The 19,664-nt window shown below is 47.4% G+C and overlaps 1 protein-coding gene across 4 annotated transcripts; it reads left to right on the plus strand.

The window, feature by feature from the left end:
- Positions 1-1,060: 1,060 nt before the first annotated feature.
- Positions 1,061-11,900, plus strand: C1QL2 (complement C1q like 2). 4 transcript variants are annotated; one of them, XM_082228665.1, is made up of 3 exons: positions 1,061-1,144; positions 2,763-3,590; positions 10,526-11,900. In XM_082228665.1, exons 1-3 carry the CDS (start codon positions 1,127-1,129, stop codon positions 10,703-10,705), a joined length of 1,026 nt encoding a protein of 341 aa, XP_082084791.1. In that variant the 5' UTR covers positions 1,061-1,126; the 3' UTR covers positions 10,706-11,900. The 4 variants fall into 4 exon arrangements, with proteins under 4 accessions (XP_082084791.1, XP_082084793.1, XP_082084794.1 ...); XM_082228667.1 differs by lacking the exon at positions 1,061-1,144 and adding an exon at positions 1,845-1,925; XM_082228668.1 differs by lacking the exon at positions 1,061-1,144 and adding an exon at positions 1,946-2,009.
- The last annotated feature ends 7,764 nt before the right edge of the window (positions 11,901-19,664 follow it).

The following is a 19,664-nucleotide window of genomic DNA, read 5'->3' on the forward strand; positions in this document are numbered from 1 at the left end:
AGTGAGTTTGCTAACCAAATTGCTTCTTGTCACTCTGTTAAGTGACAATATAGCCAGCATGGCTTGCTGCTTTTGAGGCTGGGAACAAGGATAAATTCTTCCTGAAGAGATGCAAATCTGCAGAACACTTTAATTCACTAGTTTCTGGACGCATTACATTGCAGACCATAAACTGTGGCAGTAAGGAAGACCCAGGACCACTGTCCGACTAGGCAGAAGGACAAATACGAGGGAGGAGCCTTTAAATTAGGACTGTTGTGAATGTAATTGTTGCCAAACATTTTGGCTTCCACGGTCATCTGTGTGCACATGTGCACATGTGTTCGTTTGTGCCAGCTACTACCGGGCTGTTTCACATCTGCATTTTTCAGCCAGGGATGGCTAGCAAATATAAATGAAGCACTACAGATCTTCCTTTCACTTTGTCTCCATTCAGTTGCCAGCCACCAAGTGAGCATGTGCAGAGAAACTGAGGGATGCTCATTTAAGGGTGAACCAGCCCTGTAGTGAGAAACACACCTGGTAGCAGTTTCTGCAAGGGCACCCACATTCTTCTCGGAATGGCTGCAGATGTGGAAAGTTGTTGCCGTATGAACCTGCACACTGCTCGTTCACAGGATACATTTCAATCACATATGGGGTGTGATTTGGTGGTTGTGGTGGTGGTGGGGAAGTCAGAGCAAAAAACAACACCAAAAAGTTGGAAGGAACAGAATATCGTCTTGCTAATTCCACATTCTCAGACAGACTCCTTCATAAGTAAATATTCCTCGCCATGTCTTTTCTCCTGCTACCCAGAAACCAAATTCCCAAAGAATCCCACACTTCTCGTGCATCCCAGCTTTGAGTTAGGAACACTCATGCTGCAATAAATGGGTCCCTCTTCAAGGTGTCCCGGGACCTGTGGGGCTGCCATGGACACTTATTTGAGAATTTACCCCATTAAGTGTGCAACAGAATGAACGTCAACATGCATAGGCTTTGGCTGTTAGCTGTTGAAGCTGAGCGTGGAGAAAGATGCCTAACAAGGAACTGCAGAAGTGGCTGGATCTCATGGTTGTTTACCTGGAAGTCAGTGCAAGTTTTGCTCCCAGCAGAGACTGATCTAATTTGCAGAGCAATCCTAATGCCTGTCTGCTCAGAGGTAAGGGACTCCACTGGAATGTAGCCTGAGTTAAGTGTGTGGGGTGTGGGGGGGGGGCGGTTGTAAGGAGTCCCATTGGATTTCGTTCTACGTAGACATACTCTGTAAAGACTTACAGCTCTCCATCCTAAGACTCTGGCAAACTGCAGCTCAAGCTCTCTTCCCACCCCTCTCCTCTCTCCTGCCCTCCAGCTTGAAGAAGAGCTCTGCAGCACTCAGAAGCTTGCTCACTGCTTTGTGCCATTTTAGTCGCTTCAAATAACGGCATTGCCCTGCTCCGATGGCAGGGTCCCCTCGCGCATCAAGTCGCGCCCTTCCTCCGTCCGTTCCATTCGCGGAGGCATCGGGCAAGCAAGTCATAATAAGCAGCAGGACAGAGAAAAGCACGCAGAAAAGCAGAAGAAAAAGAGGCAAAGAGGCAGAGTCGCGATAGCCATTTTTTTTGGGTGGTGGTGGTGGTGAGGAGAGCAGGAAGAAGGGCAGAAAATAAGGGGCAATAGATTTTTTTTGTAAAGGTCTGCAAAAGAAAACCATGCAGCCCATATCTCCTGTTTAACTTAGGGGTCACGTCTAGGCTGAGGGGAAATTCTCCAGGTTTGCAATTTCGTCGCAGCAGGCTCTCTTCCTCTTCCCAGGCTGTCTGGTGGTGGTCGGTGTGACCCCTTGGCAAGGACCTTGCCTTCTCTCCCCCTCCCCCACCACGCAGCTGGCCAGATGTGATCTCTCTCTCCCTCTCTCACTCTCCCCAACAGTTCGCGCGAGGTAAAGGAGGACTCTGGCGGTGAGTGTCTCTCCCTGGACAGACCGCGCGTCTCTTGCTTGCTCATCCGTCAGGAGGGATTGGAGGGAGATTTCCCCTCTGCCGGTATTTGCAGTTTTGGAAAACGGGAACTTCCTTGGTAGAAGGAAACAGAGAGAGAAGGGGGGTGGGGTACCAAACCCTCTGACTCCTTGCTAAGCAGGAGGGGAGCAGGGAGGAGAGGGAGGAAGAGGGACGATGTCCTGGACGCTTGGTGAAGGGGGGGGGGAGGGAGGAGGCTGAACGCATCGGGGGCGCTCGCTCGTCCACCTGTTTGCGCGACTCCCGCTGAGAGCTGCTGCGCCCGCGTCCCGCCTGCTCGAGGGCAGCGGAGGATGTTCGAGGGAGCGCGCTAGTGAGTGCGCGCGTGTGTTTGTGCGGACGGTCTGTAAACCCCCGAAGGAAGGGACGAGGGGTGCGGAGGGGGCTGGCTGGATTGCGATGATGTGATCATGATAGGGGAAAGGGAAGGGGCGCTTTAGATTGGGGGGGGGGCGGAGGGAAGAAGAGGTCTCCTCTACGTCAGTCTAGTCTAGGCCGGGGTCTCCCTCCTCCTCCAGAGGGATAAGCGGCGGCGTCTCTTACTCCTCCTCCTCCTCCTCCTCCCCCTCCTCCTTGTCCTGCTTCCCTCCTGTCTTCGCATCTCAGTGATGCCACCATGAAGGGCATCGGTAGAGGCGGAGGGTGCCCCCGGGAGGGTGCCACCCTGACGGGCTGATCGGGACAGGAGGTGGCTTCTCGCTCGCCCCGGGCTGGGGGCTGGTTGGCCGCGACTGACTCGTCTTTCTCCTGCTCCTTCTCTCCCCCCCACTCCGGCAGGCAGGCTCGCCGTCGAGAGAAGTCACCATTACTTCGCCCAGCAAGGAAGACCTGTTGGCGCTCGCTGCCCGGCTCTGGCAGAGGAGGAAGCGGCTGGTGGCCGCCGTGGGGATCGCCCTGGCCATGGGCCTCATCCTGCTCATCGCCGTCCCCATCCTGGTGCAGGCGCCGTCCAAGGGCCAGGCGCACTACGAGATGATGGGCACCTGCCGCATGATCTGCGACCCCTACAGCGCCAGTAGCGCTGCCGCCGGACCGTCCAGTCGCCCCGGAGGTACCACGGCCGCCCTCGAAGCCATGCAAGAGCTGAGCGCCAACCCGCCGCCGCCACCGCCGCCCTTCATCCAGGGACCCAAGGGCGACCCCGGCCGTCCAGGCAAGCCGGGGCCGAGGGGACCCCCCGGGGAACCAGGTCCCCCGGGCCCTAGAGGACCTCCAGGCGAGAGGGGCGATTCGGGGAAGCCGGGACTACCGGGGCTGTCGGTGCCCGGCATCGGGGCCCCCGGAACTGCGACGACGGCTGGAGCTGTGGGCTCGGGCATGGGCGGCAGCAGCAGCAGCCCGGCGCCCGGTAGCGAGGTGACGGGCGCGCTGAGCGCTGCTTTCAGCGGCCCCAAGATCGCCTTCTACGTGGGCCTGAAGAGTCCCCACGAGGGCTACGAGGTGCTCAAGTTCGACGACGTGGTGACCAACCTGGGCAACCACTACGACCCCACCACGGGCAAGTTCACCTGCCAGGTGCGCGGCATCTACTTCTTCACCTACCACATCCTCATGCGCGGAGGCGACGGCACCAGCATGTGGGCGGACCTCTGCAAGAACGGGCAGGTGGGTGCTAGGCACGGGCCAGCAGGGAACAGCGGGTCGGGGGACCCTGTCTTCGCCTCTGTATGTGCGTGTTGAGGGGATGGGAATCCTTCCTCCGGGGACAGTCTCAGACGCCACCTAGTTAGCTTGGAGGCATGGATGGATGGGGTGGGGGATAGCTTCTCCGAAGGTGTCAGCTAAAGGGAACGCTGAACTTGGGGACAAAGGGAGCTTTGGGGCTAGTCCAGATGTGTAACGGCCCGGTTGGCTCTTGGACGGATGGCTGTAGCCTCACAGATCGAACGACGGAGCGAGTGAGAGAACTTTCCTATGATCCCATCTAAACTCAAAATACATCTCTCTCGCGCGGTCCAGTCAGTGTTGAGATCAAGCGATGTGTTAACAAGCCCTCCAGATATCCCAGCCGGAAAAGGGGCTCCCGATTTTAGTAAGGAAACTCCCCCCCACCCTAAAACCTCACTTCGACGAGGCTCCTAAATTAAAGGATTTGGCAAAAGGAGGTTCAAGATCAATGTATCTCGATGAGCTGTGAAGTCAACTGCCGATTAGGGGACTATTCTGGTGGGTGGGTATTTCAGTCATAAAATAATCTTATCGCACGCACCCAGAGTGCCCCAGTGGTGAAGCTAAGTAATTTAAGACGGGGTGAAGTCTCTTTAGATGGTAATCTGTGTTGTTTTTCACTTACCTCAAAATGTGGTAAGAAGTCAGTCCTGCTGCCTTTGGAGACCCTCTTACTCCTGCTGAGAGCAGCCCTGGACCTCTACCCCAAAGTCCTGCCCTGATGGCACTGATAATTCCCAAGAATTAACCGACTTCCTGCTTGAGACCAAGAGATTTTGACACCTGAGCAGGTGTCAATGACCTCAAGACATCTCTAATTGGAACCTCCCCCCCCCACAACCAAGAGAACTTCCTGTCAAATCTTCACCAATGGGAAGCCCCACAAATGCTGGGAAATATGCATTTGGGTATTTGCACAATGGGAGGGCATTTGGCGTAGACAAGCTAAGGGCAGAAGAATACTTAAGGGTCTTCCTTCCCACATCGTCTTCACTCCAAATTATCTTATTCAATGTCTTCCTGAGGGGGAAAAAGGGGATATGTGTGTTGGGTTTTGGTTACAGGCATTGTTATGCAATACAGTGAAAGCTGCAGGGAGTCATCTAAGAGAAAGTTTGGATGAGATCTTTAGCACTCAGGCTTCATTGTGATGGGGACAGGGACGACCATCTGTTCAAATGAGAGTTGAGTACAGGACTTCAACCCACATGGAGACTCTTGATCCTCTTCCTTGCCCTTCCTCCTGCTTAAGATTTCATCCTTGGAGACTGGCATACAGGCTTTCTACTCTCACCATCCTGAACTTGTTGAGATCTTCCAATCATGTGAGGGGTGTGTGTGTCTTGCATCATGCATGTCAGGGTCACCATCTGTGAAATCTTACTTCAAAGAGAGGCCTCACAGCCTGGGGACCTCCATCCAAAAGGAGATGGGTAGGCTAACATGTGGAGATCTGACAGATCTGAATGGCCGCATGTGAAGTAGAGACATACCCCCTGATTGTATGTGTGAATATCGGAGCTTCTCAGGCTGTTGTCTTTGCTGCATCATGGAAACCATGGCATGTCCTCTCCTCCAGTTGCACGTTCAAGGTTGCACAGCTAAGGGAACATGACTTGTCACAGCAAGGAGAAACAGTTTGGGATCTTGTGGTAGCTATGCTCACCATGTTTCAGAGATCCAAGAGACTTCAAGCCAATCCATGCTTATTGATTCAGCATGTATGAAATGGTCAAGAACAAGCATCTGGTGTCACCCCAAACATAATGAGATGCTTTCAAAGTAGTGCTAAAGAGAACCTGCAAGGGAACTTTCTCCTCTCTCCTCTGTTCTCCCGTAAATCTATTCTGGGCTTCCCCCTAACCCTGCAAAGTAGATTTGGGGACAGGGCAGGGCACCTGTGAGGGGAAGAGACTGGACAGGGGGAAGGTCATTTTATACTAGCACTAATCCTAGTTGAATATCACCCAGTCCTTTTTCACGGAAGCAGTTCACACATTCAGCTCAGAGTCAGCAAGGGATGGAGCATGAGTTACACTTGCTGTGAGGAGGCTGCTGAAAGTGCTCCACCCTCAGCCTGATGTGTAATCCTCATTCTGGCTGTGACATCTAGGGCAGGGATGGGGAGCCTGGACCCTCCTGATGCTCTTGAACCCCCGCACCCATCACTCACAGCCAGCATAGTTAATGGCCAGGGTGCCGTGAGTCGTAGTCCAGCAAGATCTGGAAGGAGACTGGTTTCCCATTCTTGATCTAGAAGTACCTACTCCAGGGATTGTCATCTCTGTGCTGTGAGCCTCCATGCCTCTTCTCCAGGTTCCTGGCCACTAGTGATGGTGTGGAGACTCACAACATGGTGGTAGCAACCCATTTGATAAGTAGTTCTAAGTCATTACAGCCATGATGAGGACCACTCAGAATTTTGGAAAGCACCTTCATTTGGGGGTAGTTCATGGGATGAAGGCAGAGGGGGCACTTCCCCATTGCACGGTCCACTTACCTACTGTTTTCAGAAAAGCATGGGGGATGATTTGGCAAGAATGGGGAAGAGTTGAAGTTACTGAGGCTCATGGATTTCTAAACTGGGCTCTTAATTGGAGCGTTGGTAGAAAGTGTAACTTGCAATCCTACCCCATGCGGGGCATTAACCTGGCCTCTGGTTGATCATGTTGCTGCTGTTTACACGAAGGTAGAAAGGGAGGAGAGAGGTGGCAGATGGGTGTGCCTACCTCCCCCTCCCCTCTAATTCCTGGTAAGTGGCAGCAATGTGACTGACTGGAAGTCAGGTGAGCTCTGCTGCCCCACTTTGCTGTCCGTTGCTGCTTCTGCGGGCAAAGCAGATGCTCTGCTCCTGAGCTATGGCCCCCACCCACAGTTGCCACCACCACTGTTAGACAGTGGAGGCATGCTTAGAAGGAAAATTTCAGCTTCAGTATCCTCTCCTCTGCATTCAGAAAGAGATCCTAAGATTGTAAATTTGACCCTCCCATTTATAGGGTTGGAGGGGCAGGGAGAGAGCTCAAGCTAGGACCTTCAGTCTAGGGGCCCAATTTATTTTTTAATGGAGGCCTGGTGGATCATGTCAATCAAAGCTTGCTAAAGCTTTGTGCTAGGATACACTGAGATCTCCAATCTGAATCCCTTGGCCTAGGACCCAGATTTTGAGATGGAGTTGAGGAGGCATTATCCATCTGGAAGTGAGGGGAACCCTTCAACTAGTATTCTTACTCCAAGATCTGCCACAATTTGAAAGGGGGACAATCCCAGTGTCACTATGCAGCTTCTTTTGTAGTAAAAACAGACACCCATTACCTAGGATCTTCAGCAAGAAGCCTGAGGTCACCCTGGAGGCAAAGTCAGCATCTTGACTCCCCAGTGAGTCATTTCTGTGGAGAATTCTGTGCTCTATGCTTTCCCCTTTGGCATCTTCTCCCAATCCACGCTCAGCCTGAAGAGCCTAAGTTCTGATACCTCTGGTGCTTCCTGGCTGTCCTTGCCACTTGATACTATGGTGGCTTCTATTCCTAGAAGCATCCTAGTTCTATGGCTCCTCTTCCTCTGTGGACAGGAAATGTTGGCCCATCTGCCAAAACTGAGCAAAAAGAGAGAAGGATGTGCTTGCATGATCCAAGAACTACCACAAAAATGTTCACTCTTGTTACTTACACCTGCTGGGTGCAGCTAGGGTTGGACCTTGGGGTAGAAGCCAAGGATCCCATAGTGCAAGGGACTTCCTAGTGACCACCCACAGAATGGCAGATGATGGATGAAGAGTCTAACATGCTCTGCATCAGGACTTGCATTGGCTTGGGCATGCCAGGACCCACTGGGCCAGACACTGTTCATCACAGCAACCTTTATTTGCTTTTAAGTTTCAAAAGCATTTTGTAGTCATTGGGTGGTAGCTGGGCATATTCCCAAGGAAATGTGTTTGCTATCAAGGCTGCAGAAGTAAACCCCATGTTATTCCTGACGTCTTAAAGAGACTATGAAAAGCAGGGTCTAAAATTGCCTGCACCACTGTTTACACTTGCAAGTCCTTTCTATATGTGGGGATAGAAAAGAAGTGGACATTCCTTCCTGCTCAATGGTGTTGCAGGATGGCCCAACTCTGTGGTGGCCATCAGTCTCTGGCCTCAACTCACTTTTGATTTACACACTCCTTTTCTCCAGAACCATGGACAGCTCTCTTGAGCCCTCCAGGATCATTGAGCGACTATACGGCCATGCTAAAGCCAATGTGGATTCTGCTCTCAGAATATTAACGTTTCTCACTTGCTCCCAACTGCAGTTTCTTCTGCCCACGAACTCATGGATAGGAATTAGTAGGAAGGAAATCGGAAGACTTCATAGATGTGACCACCTCCTGTAGAGAGGCAGGCCCAGGGGAACGTTGCCACCTCTGCACTCTCATGGGTGTAACATTTCTACCCAGGAATTCCTCACACCCACAATGTCCCCTGCTGATTTCTTACTACATTTATACCCCATCTGTCTTCTGTTATGGAACCCAAAGCAGTGTACAAGTAGTTTCCAGATGGTCACCCAGACCAGACTCAGGCCTGGTTAGCTCCAGCCTCTTATGCCTCCAAACCACACCATAGAACCTTTCTGCATTAGACACTTTTCACTTAGTAGGAAATAGGATATCTGATTTGGAAAGCAGCAGCTATTTGAGTAAGTCTAGTGCCCACAGAAGGATGAGTAGTCACTTGGGCAGGGAGATAAATTACACCAAGGAAAGAAAGTTTTCCTTTGTTGGCACAGAATGGACTGCACCCCTGAGCAAGTGTGAGGTGCAAAAAGGTGGGAAGAGGGATGAAACTTGCGGAAGTGAAACACAAAAGGAAGAGGAGCCTGTGAGGATTTAAAGGAAGGAGGAGAGTGCAAAGGAGAGGCCATCAAGAAAGGGAAATGGTCACTAATTCACATAGCGGTGGCAACGCAACATATTGATGTGCTCTGATACATGTTTGAGCATTTGTAAGCCTGGTTTATAACAATGGCAAAAGGGATCAATACAGTGACTTCACCTTATCAGCACTACATTAAAAGGAATCTTCCTGGGTTATTGCAAAAGAACTTTAAATATTCAGGCCAAGGAATGAGAATGCCATTGAGCTGTCCTGGGACTTCACCACTGGTCCATTCATCTGCCAGAGGATTATATTTTATTGCATCTCTCTCTCTCTCTCTCTCTCTCTCTCTCTCTCTCTCTCTCTCTCTCTCTCTCTGTGTACATGTAAAGAAATGTGAAGAGATGTATATTTTGAGATGGGGCAACCCAGTTGGGCAGGGTATTATTATTATTATTATTATTATTATTATTATTATTATTATCTGCTTGAGGCTCATTTTACAAAAGGGTTGGTATATATCTTCAAAATAAATAACACATAATGAATATTGTACAACTTTAAGTAGTAATGGCTGCCCCCGAGGAATCCTAGGCACTGTCATTTGTTAAGGGTCCTGAGAGTTGTTAGGAGACCCAACCCCACTTTCCAGGGAACTCTGGGAATTGTGGCTTTGTGAGGGGGATAGAGGTCTCCTAACAACTCTCAACGTCCTTAACAAACTATGGAAAGCCATGACTGTTTAAAGTGATATGATTGGGTTTAAACTATATTGCGCAGTTGGGGCCTAAATTGAAATGACAGAAAGTGAGGAAAGGAAAAGTATATAGAAGAGAAGACAAAGGAGAGTGTGAAGAGGAGGAAACCATGAAAGGCTTTATGGAGATGGGATGAGAGAGAGAGAGTGGCGTAGCGTGGGGGGTGCAGGGGGGGCCGGCCGCACCGGGCGCAACATCTGGGGGTTAGGGTTAGGGGGCGCAAATCCACGGGTTAGGGGGCGCAAATTACTTGCCTTGCCCCGGGTGCTGACAACCCACACTACGCCACTGGAGAGAGAGAGAGAGAGAGCGCTCTACTGTGGCGACCACAGCATGGAGATGTTTGGCAGTGGAATAAAGTGCCCAAGGAACCTCCATCAATGGAAGTTTTAAGAGACAGGCTGAATGGGCATCTGTCTGTGAGGATTCGAGCAAAAAGAGTATTTCTAGTCAAGGAGGTTAAACTATATGTCTTTTACTGTCACATTCAATGTTCTCATTGTATACAACAATGGAGGGAAAGGAAAAAGGAAGGGATACTGTTGGAAAGTACAGATAAGAGACAGTATAAGAGAAGAGAGGGTAGGAAAGATGATATCTTCACTGTGAAAGGCAGAGATATTGGGGCAAATAGGGAGGGTCAGAATAGGGTTCATATGAAGAGGTGGTAATAAGTAGGTGTGGCCCTTCTCCCCTGAGAATTTTCACTGCTCATGGGCACTGCTGTGAATTTCCTTAAACCTGTTTGATGTTTTACCTGAGGAGGTATTTTCAAATTTGCTTTGATGGGATGTGTGCTGCTTTCAGTGTTATTGAAACTGTCTTATGGGCACCCCTTTGACATTCCCTCAGGAGCTTTGCCAGTGCAGGACGGAATGCTCACATTTGCTTCAAATCCCACTTTCAGGAGTCATTTTTGTGAGAAGGTGAAGATTGTTGGAATTGTAGTAAGATAGCAGGGAGGGGTGCATTTGGCATGAAGGGGAGAGAAAATTATTTGAACTTATTTTGGCATCGGAGCCTACCTTTCCGTGACGAATCATACACGAGGTATTTTGCAGGTAGAAATATTGGTCCAGCTGCTGATCTTGAGCATTGGGAATGATGCTTGCATGAGAGGGGAAGGGAGTGTGTGAGGAGAGCGTGGACGGGGGTGGGAGGCGGGAGAGAAATGCATAGTAGAGAAGGCTTGAGGGCAGACCATGGAAGCTGCAAGGTGCTGAATCCATCTTCCCTTTTGGCATGATGTGCTTTGCAGGTGCGGGCGAGTGCCATTGCTCAAGATGCAGACCAGAATTACGACTACGCCAGCAACAGTGTGGTGTTGCACCTGGACTCTGGGGACGAGGTGTATGTCAAACTGGATGGAGGCAAAGCCCACGGAGGCAACAACAATAAGTACAGCACTTTCTCTGGCTTTCTTTTATACCCCGATTGACAAAGCCAAGTGTACCAAGGCGTGGTCCTTCGCCTCATTCCCCTGCCACGCCTTTCCTGGGGGTCTACTCTTCAGGTCACTTTAAGCTTCATTCTAAACAAACTCTTACGTTTCATTGATTGAAGTGTGGAAGGGAAACAAATGGCTTTTCCCTTCCAGCCATTGATGTGTTCTATCTTTTTGTGTGTATCCTGTTGTTCAGATTACACTATGAGACGAGCAGGGCTGAAAGCAGTAACTGGTTAATCAGCACCATGAACCGATCCATTCATTTATCACATTTTCTTCTAATGTGGAGTTAAATCCTCACTGTCTCTGGTGAAAAAAGTGTTCCAGTGCTGATGGAAACTTGTTGTGCAGTTATCTGCGTAACATCCCAGGATTTTAAGAATTGCCTCTGTTGTTTAATTATGAGACTATGTAGCCTTCATTAAGCAGCCTTGCCTCAGAATCTGTGCTGAGATAGCACAGTACCTGATTTTTTTTTGCCAATCTGTTACATAGAAATAAAACAAAATTGCACCACATGCAAGCCCGTATTTGTTGAGCCACCAGTACGATCAATAAATTTCCAGCCCAGCTCTCCATGATCACAGGTGGCTTACAGTCTTGCTGTCGGAAATCCTATTCCATTGCTGAAAATAAGTCAGGACTCAATCTCCAACTTCTGATGAACAGAGCGGGTGCCTTGCCATTGAGTTAGAGTCTCTCTGTTAATTCGAGAAGCAGTTAAAAACGAGGTGTCCATTGACCCAACCAACTTCTTTAATCAGTGGGTACTGCAGGCTTTTGTGTTCTATCTAAAACCAACCAGGCCACTATGTGTATATGAAGGACCCAAAGCAGAAACCACTTATACCCAGAGCAGAATGGATAGGCCTTAGCACTTTATTTCTCTTTATGTACAATCATTGCTTTTACTAAATGTCTGGAGAACAGGACAGAATTATTGTGACACTGCATTGGCCGTTCGTTATGCTGCTTTGTATGTAGGGGATTCAGATATAATATAACTGTTTTGATTTATATTCTATAAATATATATTTTATTTCTTTATTTCTTTCATCCACCCTTGTGCAATGCAATACTTGTGTGGGTGATGGTATTGAAAAGTTTAATCTCCTGTCTTAAAAGCAAATGAATGAGCAAAAGGGGAAAAAAAAGAAATAACACATTAAATTATCTTTTTTGACAATGGTTTTCTACTGTGTCTCTCTTCTAATGTTGCCTAAGGGAAGGGAGAACAGCTGGCAGAATGGAACCAAGAATTAAAAAAACAACAACTCTTTAGGGTGTGTGTGTTTGTCATTGAAATCCCTTGACCTACTGGTGTGAACAACCTCCCCTTTCTCTTTGTTGGTAGCACTGCCCAATCAGGATAATAATGAGCAGGCTCATGAAACTCATGAATATAAACCTGGAGTTTGCTTTCCTAGCTCCCTTGAATCAAAGCAAGCAAGGGGATATGGTCAGAGTTCAAGAGACCTTCCATTCAGGCAAAACCACTTGGAGGTGAAGTAGGATCAGTAAGGGTCATGGCTTGCAGAGTGGGGAGGTGGCCAGAAGTGGAGTGTGGCCTAGGCAGAGTCCTGATAGCTAGACAGAACCCACACCTACATTCAGGAATATGGATTATGATGGCCTGGATGCCCTCTGTCCATCCTTCTAGTCTGGAGTACACAATCACAATAATAATATTTGGAAGGGGAAAGCCCCCCCCATTTTAGATAGAGAACCAAACATTAATCCTGCAATCCTGCACAGACTTTGTTGTTGTTTAGTCGTGTCCAACTCTTCATGACCTACTAGCAAGTAATGGTCATTCATGTCAATGGCACATACTCCTGAGTAGATGCATATACAATTGTGCTTTGTGAACATCTGTTATGTTGCTGTACACATTGGAAAATGAGGCATATTCATTGGCATAAAAATGAAACAAAGGGCCACAGTCTTCCAGCATGATCTCCTGTCAGCATTTATTACTGGATTCTAGTTTTCAGCTGATGTTGTTTTGCCCAAAAAGAAGCAGTGATAAGTAGCCTATTCAACAAGTATTGGTGTGGAACTTATTGCTACTTAATTACATATTATTTTCTTTTTAAAAGTCAGGCGTATAAACCTTTTGCATGCAGTTTTGTTCTTGCAGGGTAGTGTGGAGAATGGAGCCGAGGCATCTGTTCATGTACACATTCAAAGGAAGTGGGAAAAGAAATGAAATAGAAGCTGACATTGGGTGACAGGCTTCATTGAAAGAGGGATGTGTGAAGAAAGAGGCCAGAACCAAAAAACAGAGGGGCGGGGGAATCTCTCATCACAAACAGGTGCTAGGAAATCTATATCTATCTATCTATCTATCTATCTATCTATCTATCTATCTATCTATATCTATCTATCATATCTATCTATCTATCATCTATCTATCTATCTATCTATCTATCTATCTATCTATCTATCTATCATCTATCATCTATCATATCTATCTATCTATCTATCTATCTATCTATCTATCTATCATCTATCTATCATCTATCTATCTATCTATCTATCTATCTATCTATCTATCTATCTATCTATCTACCACCTATCTAATATCTATATATCTATATCATCTATCATCTATCTACAGTATCTCTAATTTTCCTTCCTGCAGACAGAGTTCTTAGGAGAACCCTATTCCCTTCTCAGAACTACAGTTCCCAGAGTTCCCTGGTAATAGGGTTAATTGTTCAAGTGCAATGGAAGTTGTAGCTCTGTGAAGAGAATTGGGGTCTCCTAGCATTTCTTAACATCCTTGACAAACTCCAGTTCTCAGGATTCTTTGGAGGAAGCTGTGACTGTTTAACACAGTGTGATGTTGCTCTAAATGTATCCTGCAGATGGGGCTAACATAGCGCTTCCATTGCTTTTGTGTCCCAGAATGCCCCTGTGAAAACTGAAAAGGCCTGGCCTAATGATGTCTGCAGGAATGGCCTTTGTTATCAGCTGGAGACAAGGGCTTAGCGCTATGATACTCTGACTCAGAAACATCCATTTCCTCCCATATAAAAAGTTATTTTCCACAGAAAGAGGTATATAATTTGAAAGATCATAAGTTGCACATTAGTTGGTCCTAAGAAATGTAAGACTTTTCTTGTGAATTTTGTTCTAATATATGTTTCTGCAGAAGAGAATGGGGTGGGAATAAAGCCTTAGCCTGCCCTGATTTGCTATCCATGCTTGGGACCTCTTGGATAAGCTTTTTAAAAAATATGTCAAGTGGCAGTAAGGCTCCCTGTTTCCCTTGCATCAATGCCCCATCATTTTGTGGATTTTCCCCTTGTGGAATGTGTACTATTTCTGGAGTGTGCATTTGGATTTATGTTTGAAAACAGCCAGCACAATCCTTTGCACTGAGGCTATTCCCACACATATCTATTCCCCGGGGACAGAATATCATACTTCTGGAACCCAGCCAAGATTGGATTAATATTGCCCTAAGAAATGTTTTTAATGCATGGAAAGGATGCCTCAAAAGCATGCTTTTGTCACTAGCAATTATCTAGGGTTTTGGTTGTTTTTTTTGTAACATCCTGGCAGAAAATGATAACACAACAATAGTCGATTGCCTTGCCATAAGGAGTCAGGCACCAGGATATTACAGCCGGTGCCACTATATTATAGCAGGGTGCAAAAGTGGTGTGTTATCTCCCCTGGGCCAGGTTTGACAGGTGAGTGGGACATCACAATGGATCGGACATCACAATGATGTCAGGTGGCCCCCCTTTTTTGCTGGCAAGATTTGAAATTAAGGCACGAGGACAAAGGCACAGACCACCAAGCACTGATGATCAGCTGATGGTTCAGTCTTGAGAAGCCCCTTGCACAGCACTCTGCAAAGCCCAACAGTTGCAACACTCCACAGTCAACTTAGGTTTTGCAAAGGTCTGTGCTCACTGGTAGTGCCTCCAAACCCCTTTTGGCCGAGCCAAAAGTACTTTACCATACTACGCAAGGCAAGTGGGAATCACCTTGACCAAAATGGCACTGTGGGCCAAACAGGGAGGCCTGGTAGGCCTTATTCTTCCCACATGCTGGAAGTCCACATGAATACCCTATTACATCTGTTGCTGCAGCTAATAGCACTGCTGTACCAATGCTTACCTGCCCTCCCTCCTGTGTTCATTAATACTGTCCAGAGCATGTCAGTGGAGGGAGGTGAGTCAGAAATGGGGAGGGGAGCTTAACCCTGACAAAGGCCCTCTAGTGCCTTGTGCTAAGGGCTATGTGAGTCAGTTCAGAGCCATTTTGCCATTTTATTTTACTGCATGGGGCATTTAAGGCCAATCAAGTAGTGCAGGGCAGCTTTTCCGAGTCACTAAGTGCGGGTGCTACATCTAGTTATTATGCGCAAACTACAGTTTGTACTGTGGCCATTAAAGCAGCTTCATTGTATCGGACGGATCAGTTGAAGCGCCTGTTTGCACCCTCCTGTTTGCTGTTCTGAAGCTTTAAGATTCAACATTCCAGAACACTGAAAATGGAAGCATGACCCCATTACCTTTGTCCTGATTCCGATGTGGAAAAGCACATAAACATTGGCAATTTGTAACTTCAGATGCAGATGCTACATATCAAAGTTTGAACAGCTGTGAATTCTGTTGAATGGAATTCCGAATCCATGTCAGCCTTAGCGCCACTCAGCAATGAGTTCTTTCACCCAAACATATCCTGATATGGGAAAGAAGTCTGAATTCCCAGCTATCACTTATATGTCTGAGTAAAAATAAATAAATCATTGAGTGAGGATGATGCATTCCATTAACAGCATTTCCCTCCTTCAGGTTGTGAATCTCTTCCACACTTTAGCGATGGGAGTAAATTATGGGGCTTGGTTCCCCACAAAAATCTTGCACTGTTGAGTCCCACTAGCTATGCAGCACCTGGATAATAATAATAATAATAATAATAATAATAATAATAATAATAATTTATTTGTACCCTGCCCATCTGGCTGGGTTTCCCCAGCCATTCTGGGCGGCTTCCGACAAAGATGAAAAATACACTAAAATGTCACATATTAAAAACTTCCCTGAATAGGGCTGCCTTCAGATGTCTTCTGAATGTCAGGTAGTTGTTCATTGCTTTGACATCTGCTGGAAGGGCGTTCCACAGGGCGGGCGCCACTACCGAGAAGGCCCTCTGCCTGGTTCCCTGTAGCTTGGCCTCTCGCAGTGAGGGAACCGCCAGAAGGCCCTCGGAGCTGGACCTCAGTGTCCGGGCAGAACAATGGGGGTGGAGACGCTCCTTCAGATATACTGGACCGAGGCCGTTTAGGGCTTTAAAGGTCAGCACCAACACTTTGAATTGTGCTCGGAAACGTCCTGGGAGCCAATGTAGGTCTATCAAGACTGGTGTTTTGTGGTCTTGGCGGCAGCTCCCAGTCATCAGTCTAGCTGCCGCATTCTGGATTAGTTGTAGTTTCCGGGTCACCTTCAAAGGTAGCCCCACGTAGAGCGCATTGCAGTAGTCCAAGCGGGAGATAACCAGAGCATGCACCACTCTGGCGAGACAGCCTGCAGGCAGATAGGGTCTCATCCTACGTACCAGATGGAGCTGGTAAACAGCTGCCCTGGATACAGAATTGACCTGTGCCTCCATGGACAGCTTTGAGTCCAAAATGACTCCCAGGCTGTGCACCTGGTCCTTCAGGGGCACAGTTACCCCATTCAGGACCAGGGAATCCTCCACACCTGCCCGCCTCCTGTCCCCCCAAAACAGTACTTCTGTCTTGTCAGGATTCAACCTCAATCTGTTAGCCGCCATCCATCCTCCATCCTCCACCTGAACAACTTCTTTTTATTTTTTGCTTTGATCCCATTTTGCCAGGGCTTCTTCCTTCTTCCACTCATGATCAATGCCAGTTGACTAGGACGGGGCAAATGCATAACTCATTGGTGGCCACTGCTGGCTCCAGGTTTTTCTTGGGTGGGGGGCCGTTGAGCAGAATGCCCACAGTGGGCCTCCACTTCCTTCCTGCTCTTGCCACTGTTGCTGCATCCCCCTGGCCAAACTGTATGGCTCCTGGAGAGTGAGAGACCTCAGCAAAGGCAAAATTCTAGAATTGTAGAGTTGGAAGGGAATCTGAGAGCCATCAAGTCCAATGCCCTGCAATGCAGGGATCTTTTGGCTAAAGCAGGGCTTGAACCCATGACCCTGAGATTAAAAGCCTCATGCCTTACCAGCTGTTCTTTCTTCTGCCTCTGCTTGCTCCTGTTCTGCTTGTTCCTGTCACTTGCTACAGAAAGAGAAAGTAGCCACAGGACAGGGCCAGGAGGCTCTTGGAGTTGTGAGTAGGCCCTCTTCTGTAGTGTGAGCCTCAACAAGTGCCCAGTGATGCTGATACCTGGTGCCAGGCCTGTAGCTGACTGAAAGGGCAAACATGTTATTTGCCAGAATATGGATCAAGACCTGGACTCAAGGTGCCTAGCAAGGAATCAAGCTATGCTTTTAATGAGAGGCTGGAGAGCTGTAGCTCGGGAAAGATGCCCAACAGTGTGATCACATGGAAGAGAGACCCAGACTGTGGAACAGGGAGTGAGTCAGTATGTACACACATATGGTTTTGGAAGATCCTTACACAAGATTCTTCCATAGGGATGGAGGGAATATATTCTCCTGCCATTGGTTGCATACGTCCACACCGTGTGTGTATATTAGAGCAGAGAAGTGCAGGTGGTTTAAAGGACAGATTGCTGCTTGTACAGTGTACATATGTTTCCCCCTCTATTAAACAGGTATCACAGGTTTTTGTATTGTTTCCAAACCCACAAGACCTGTCTGGTTAGAGAGGAGACAATGAAACAAAATAAATATGTTTGTACACCCTGCCAAAAAGCCAAACAAACAAACAAACAAACAAACAAACAAACAAACAAACAAACAAACAAACCCTGTCCCAGACCATCTTCAACTCTCTTAGAAGTGTGAATTTGAATTGAATTGAATTGAATGAATTTATTACGGTCATAGACCAGAAGAAAGGGAAAAAACATAAAAGGCAGCAATAATTTACAAGGGAATGATGGTGTCAGTTAAAAGTTGTAAAATTATACATAAAAACAATACACATAAACTCACACACCCACACACACACACATATACATACTCATATGTGCACTACAGTATATGTATGGGCTTAAAAAAGGGGGGGGGCTTATCCAGGGGTCAGATCTTTTACTTTTTTACAGCTAATGCCCTCCGCTTGATCGCGGCCGCAGAAAACTTGGCCACTTTCAGTGTTACTTCTGGGTTTTTGTCTCCTAGTAGGATTTTCAGCCGCTGAGATTCAGATCGACCTGGAAATTTCTGAACGATAGGGGAGATAAACAGCAACCTGATATCCCCGTAAAGGTCGCAATGTAACAGCACATGTGAAGCCGTTTCCACCTCCTTCAGACCACATGGGCAAACTCGTTCAGCATAGGGTGTGCCCTCGTATCTGCCCTTTAGTAAGGCAGATGGCAATACATCAAATCTAGTAAGGGTAAACGCCCGCCTATATTTTGCGATTTGTAGGTCCAGCAAATATGGGGTTAAATTAAACCCTTTTCCATAATCTTGGATAGCTGGATATTTATCTATCTTGCTCATATGGTCCTGAAGCTCTACATCTCCTATTCGCTGGCTCACCATCATTTTAGCCTTAGAAGTGTGAAAAATGGGAAAACACCTTGAACAGACTGACCAGGATATATTTTGATTTACCACTCAAGTTGAATGTGTACAGAAATGCTCAGCAACACAAGACATTTCCGGGTTCATTCAAGTTTTTGTTTCGTCCCCACAGCAATCTTCCTAGGCTGGCCATTTCCACAAATGGGAAACTGATGCTGGGAGCAATTTGTTCAAGGATGCTCAGTGAGTTTTTCCACTGCTGAGCAGAAAATTGAATTCAGAACTCCTGTGTTGAAAAAAACCCGTAACACTCTGTTTGGAGGGCTGCAATGCATTTGGGGTCAAGCACACATGGCAAAAACACGTAGAGAATATGGAACCAGTTATATTTCCTTGCAGAGTCTGCCCCCAGCTATCCAGAGAGTTGCACATGGGTATTTACTTGGTCAAGTTCGCAAACTTTACAAATTTCCTTATGCATGTGGGGATTTTCTACTGCTCCAAGAGTCGCACACTTGAATCCCAAATACTTGGGTATTGTATCATCAAATCCACTACTAAGTGAGAGAAGAATTGGTTTCTGATCCCACCGGGCTTGACTGCTCTGTCTAATGGAATTGTGTTGTTGATAGATTTTTCTTTTCCTAGGAGAGTTTGGGGGTTGTTTAAATTGCTTGGCTTTGGCCCTCACAATTGATGTGACTTCCTTATGGACCTGGTATGCAAATGGGGAATTCTCTCTCTCTCTCTGTGTGTCTCTGACACACACACACACACACACACACACACACACACTGCACTCCACTCCACAGATCTCTTCCTCCAAGGGAAAATGGGTATGTTCCTGACCACCCACAGGATGTGTCGAAGACACGCTTAGCAATCTCAGGTATCCCCAGAATATGGTTGGAAATCAAGGTTTGAGAGACCCCAAATGATGCATAATTGCCATGGATGCTCAATCCCCACCAGGTTTCTAATCCTTTCTGACTTATTCCTCTCCTCCTTGTGACAAGATGGAGCTTAGGCACAAAGCCCTCAGTTTAAATTTCAAAAAATTAAAATTGACATGCGGCAGCATTACCGGGGAGCCGGGAGGAATTCTAAGGAGGCGCTTTGCGCGTTGCTTTATCCTTTTGCATTAAGGAGCAATTTGTACTTCTAACAAAAGACCCAACCATTCCCCCTTGGCAAAAGGGCAATGAAGATACCTTGCAAGGGAATTGCTGTTCACAATACTTAAACAAATTTGAATCTTAGATTCTCAAATCTGTATTCCCCTGTGGAGCCTGTGCCTTGCAAT

The sequence above is a fragment of the Podarcis vaucheri genome (genome assembly GCF_965113315.1).
Source record: "Podarcis vaucheri genome assembly, chromosome: 1".
NCBI lineage: Eukaryota > Metazoa > Chordata > Lepidosauria > Squamata > Lacertidae > Podarcis > Podarcis vaucheri.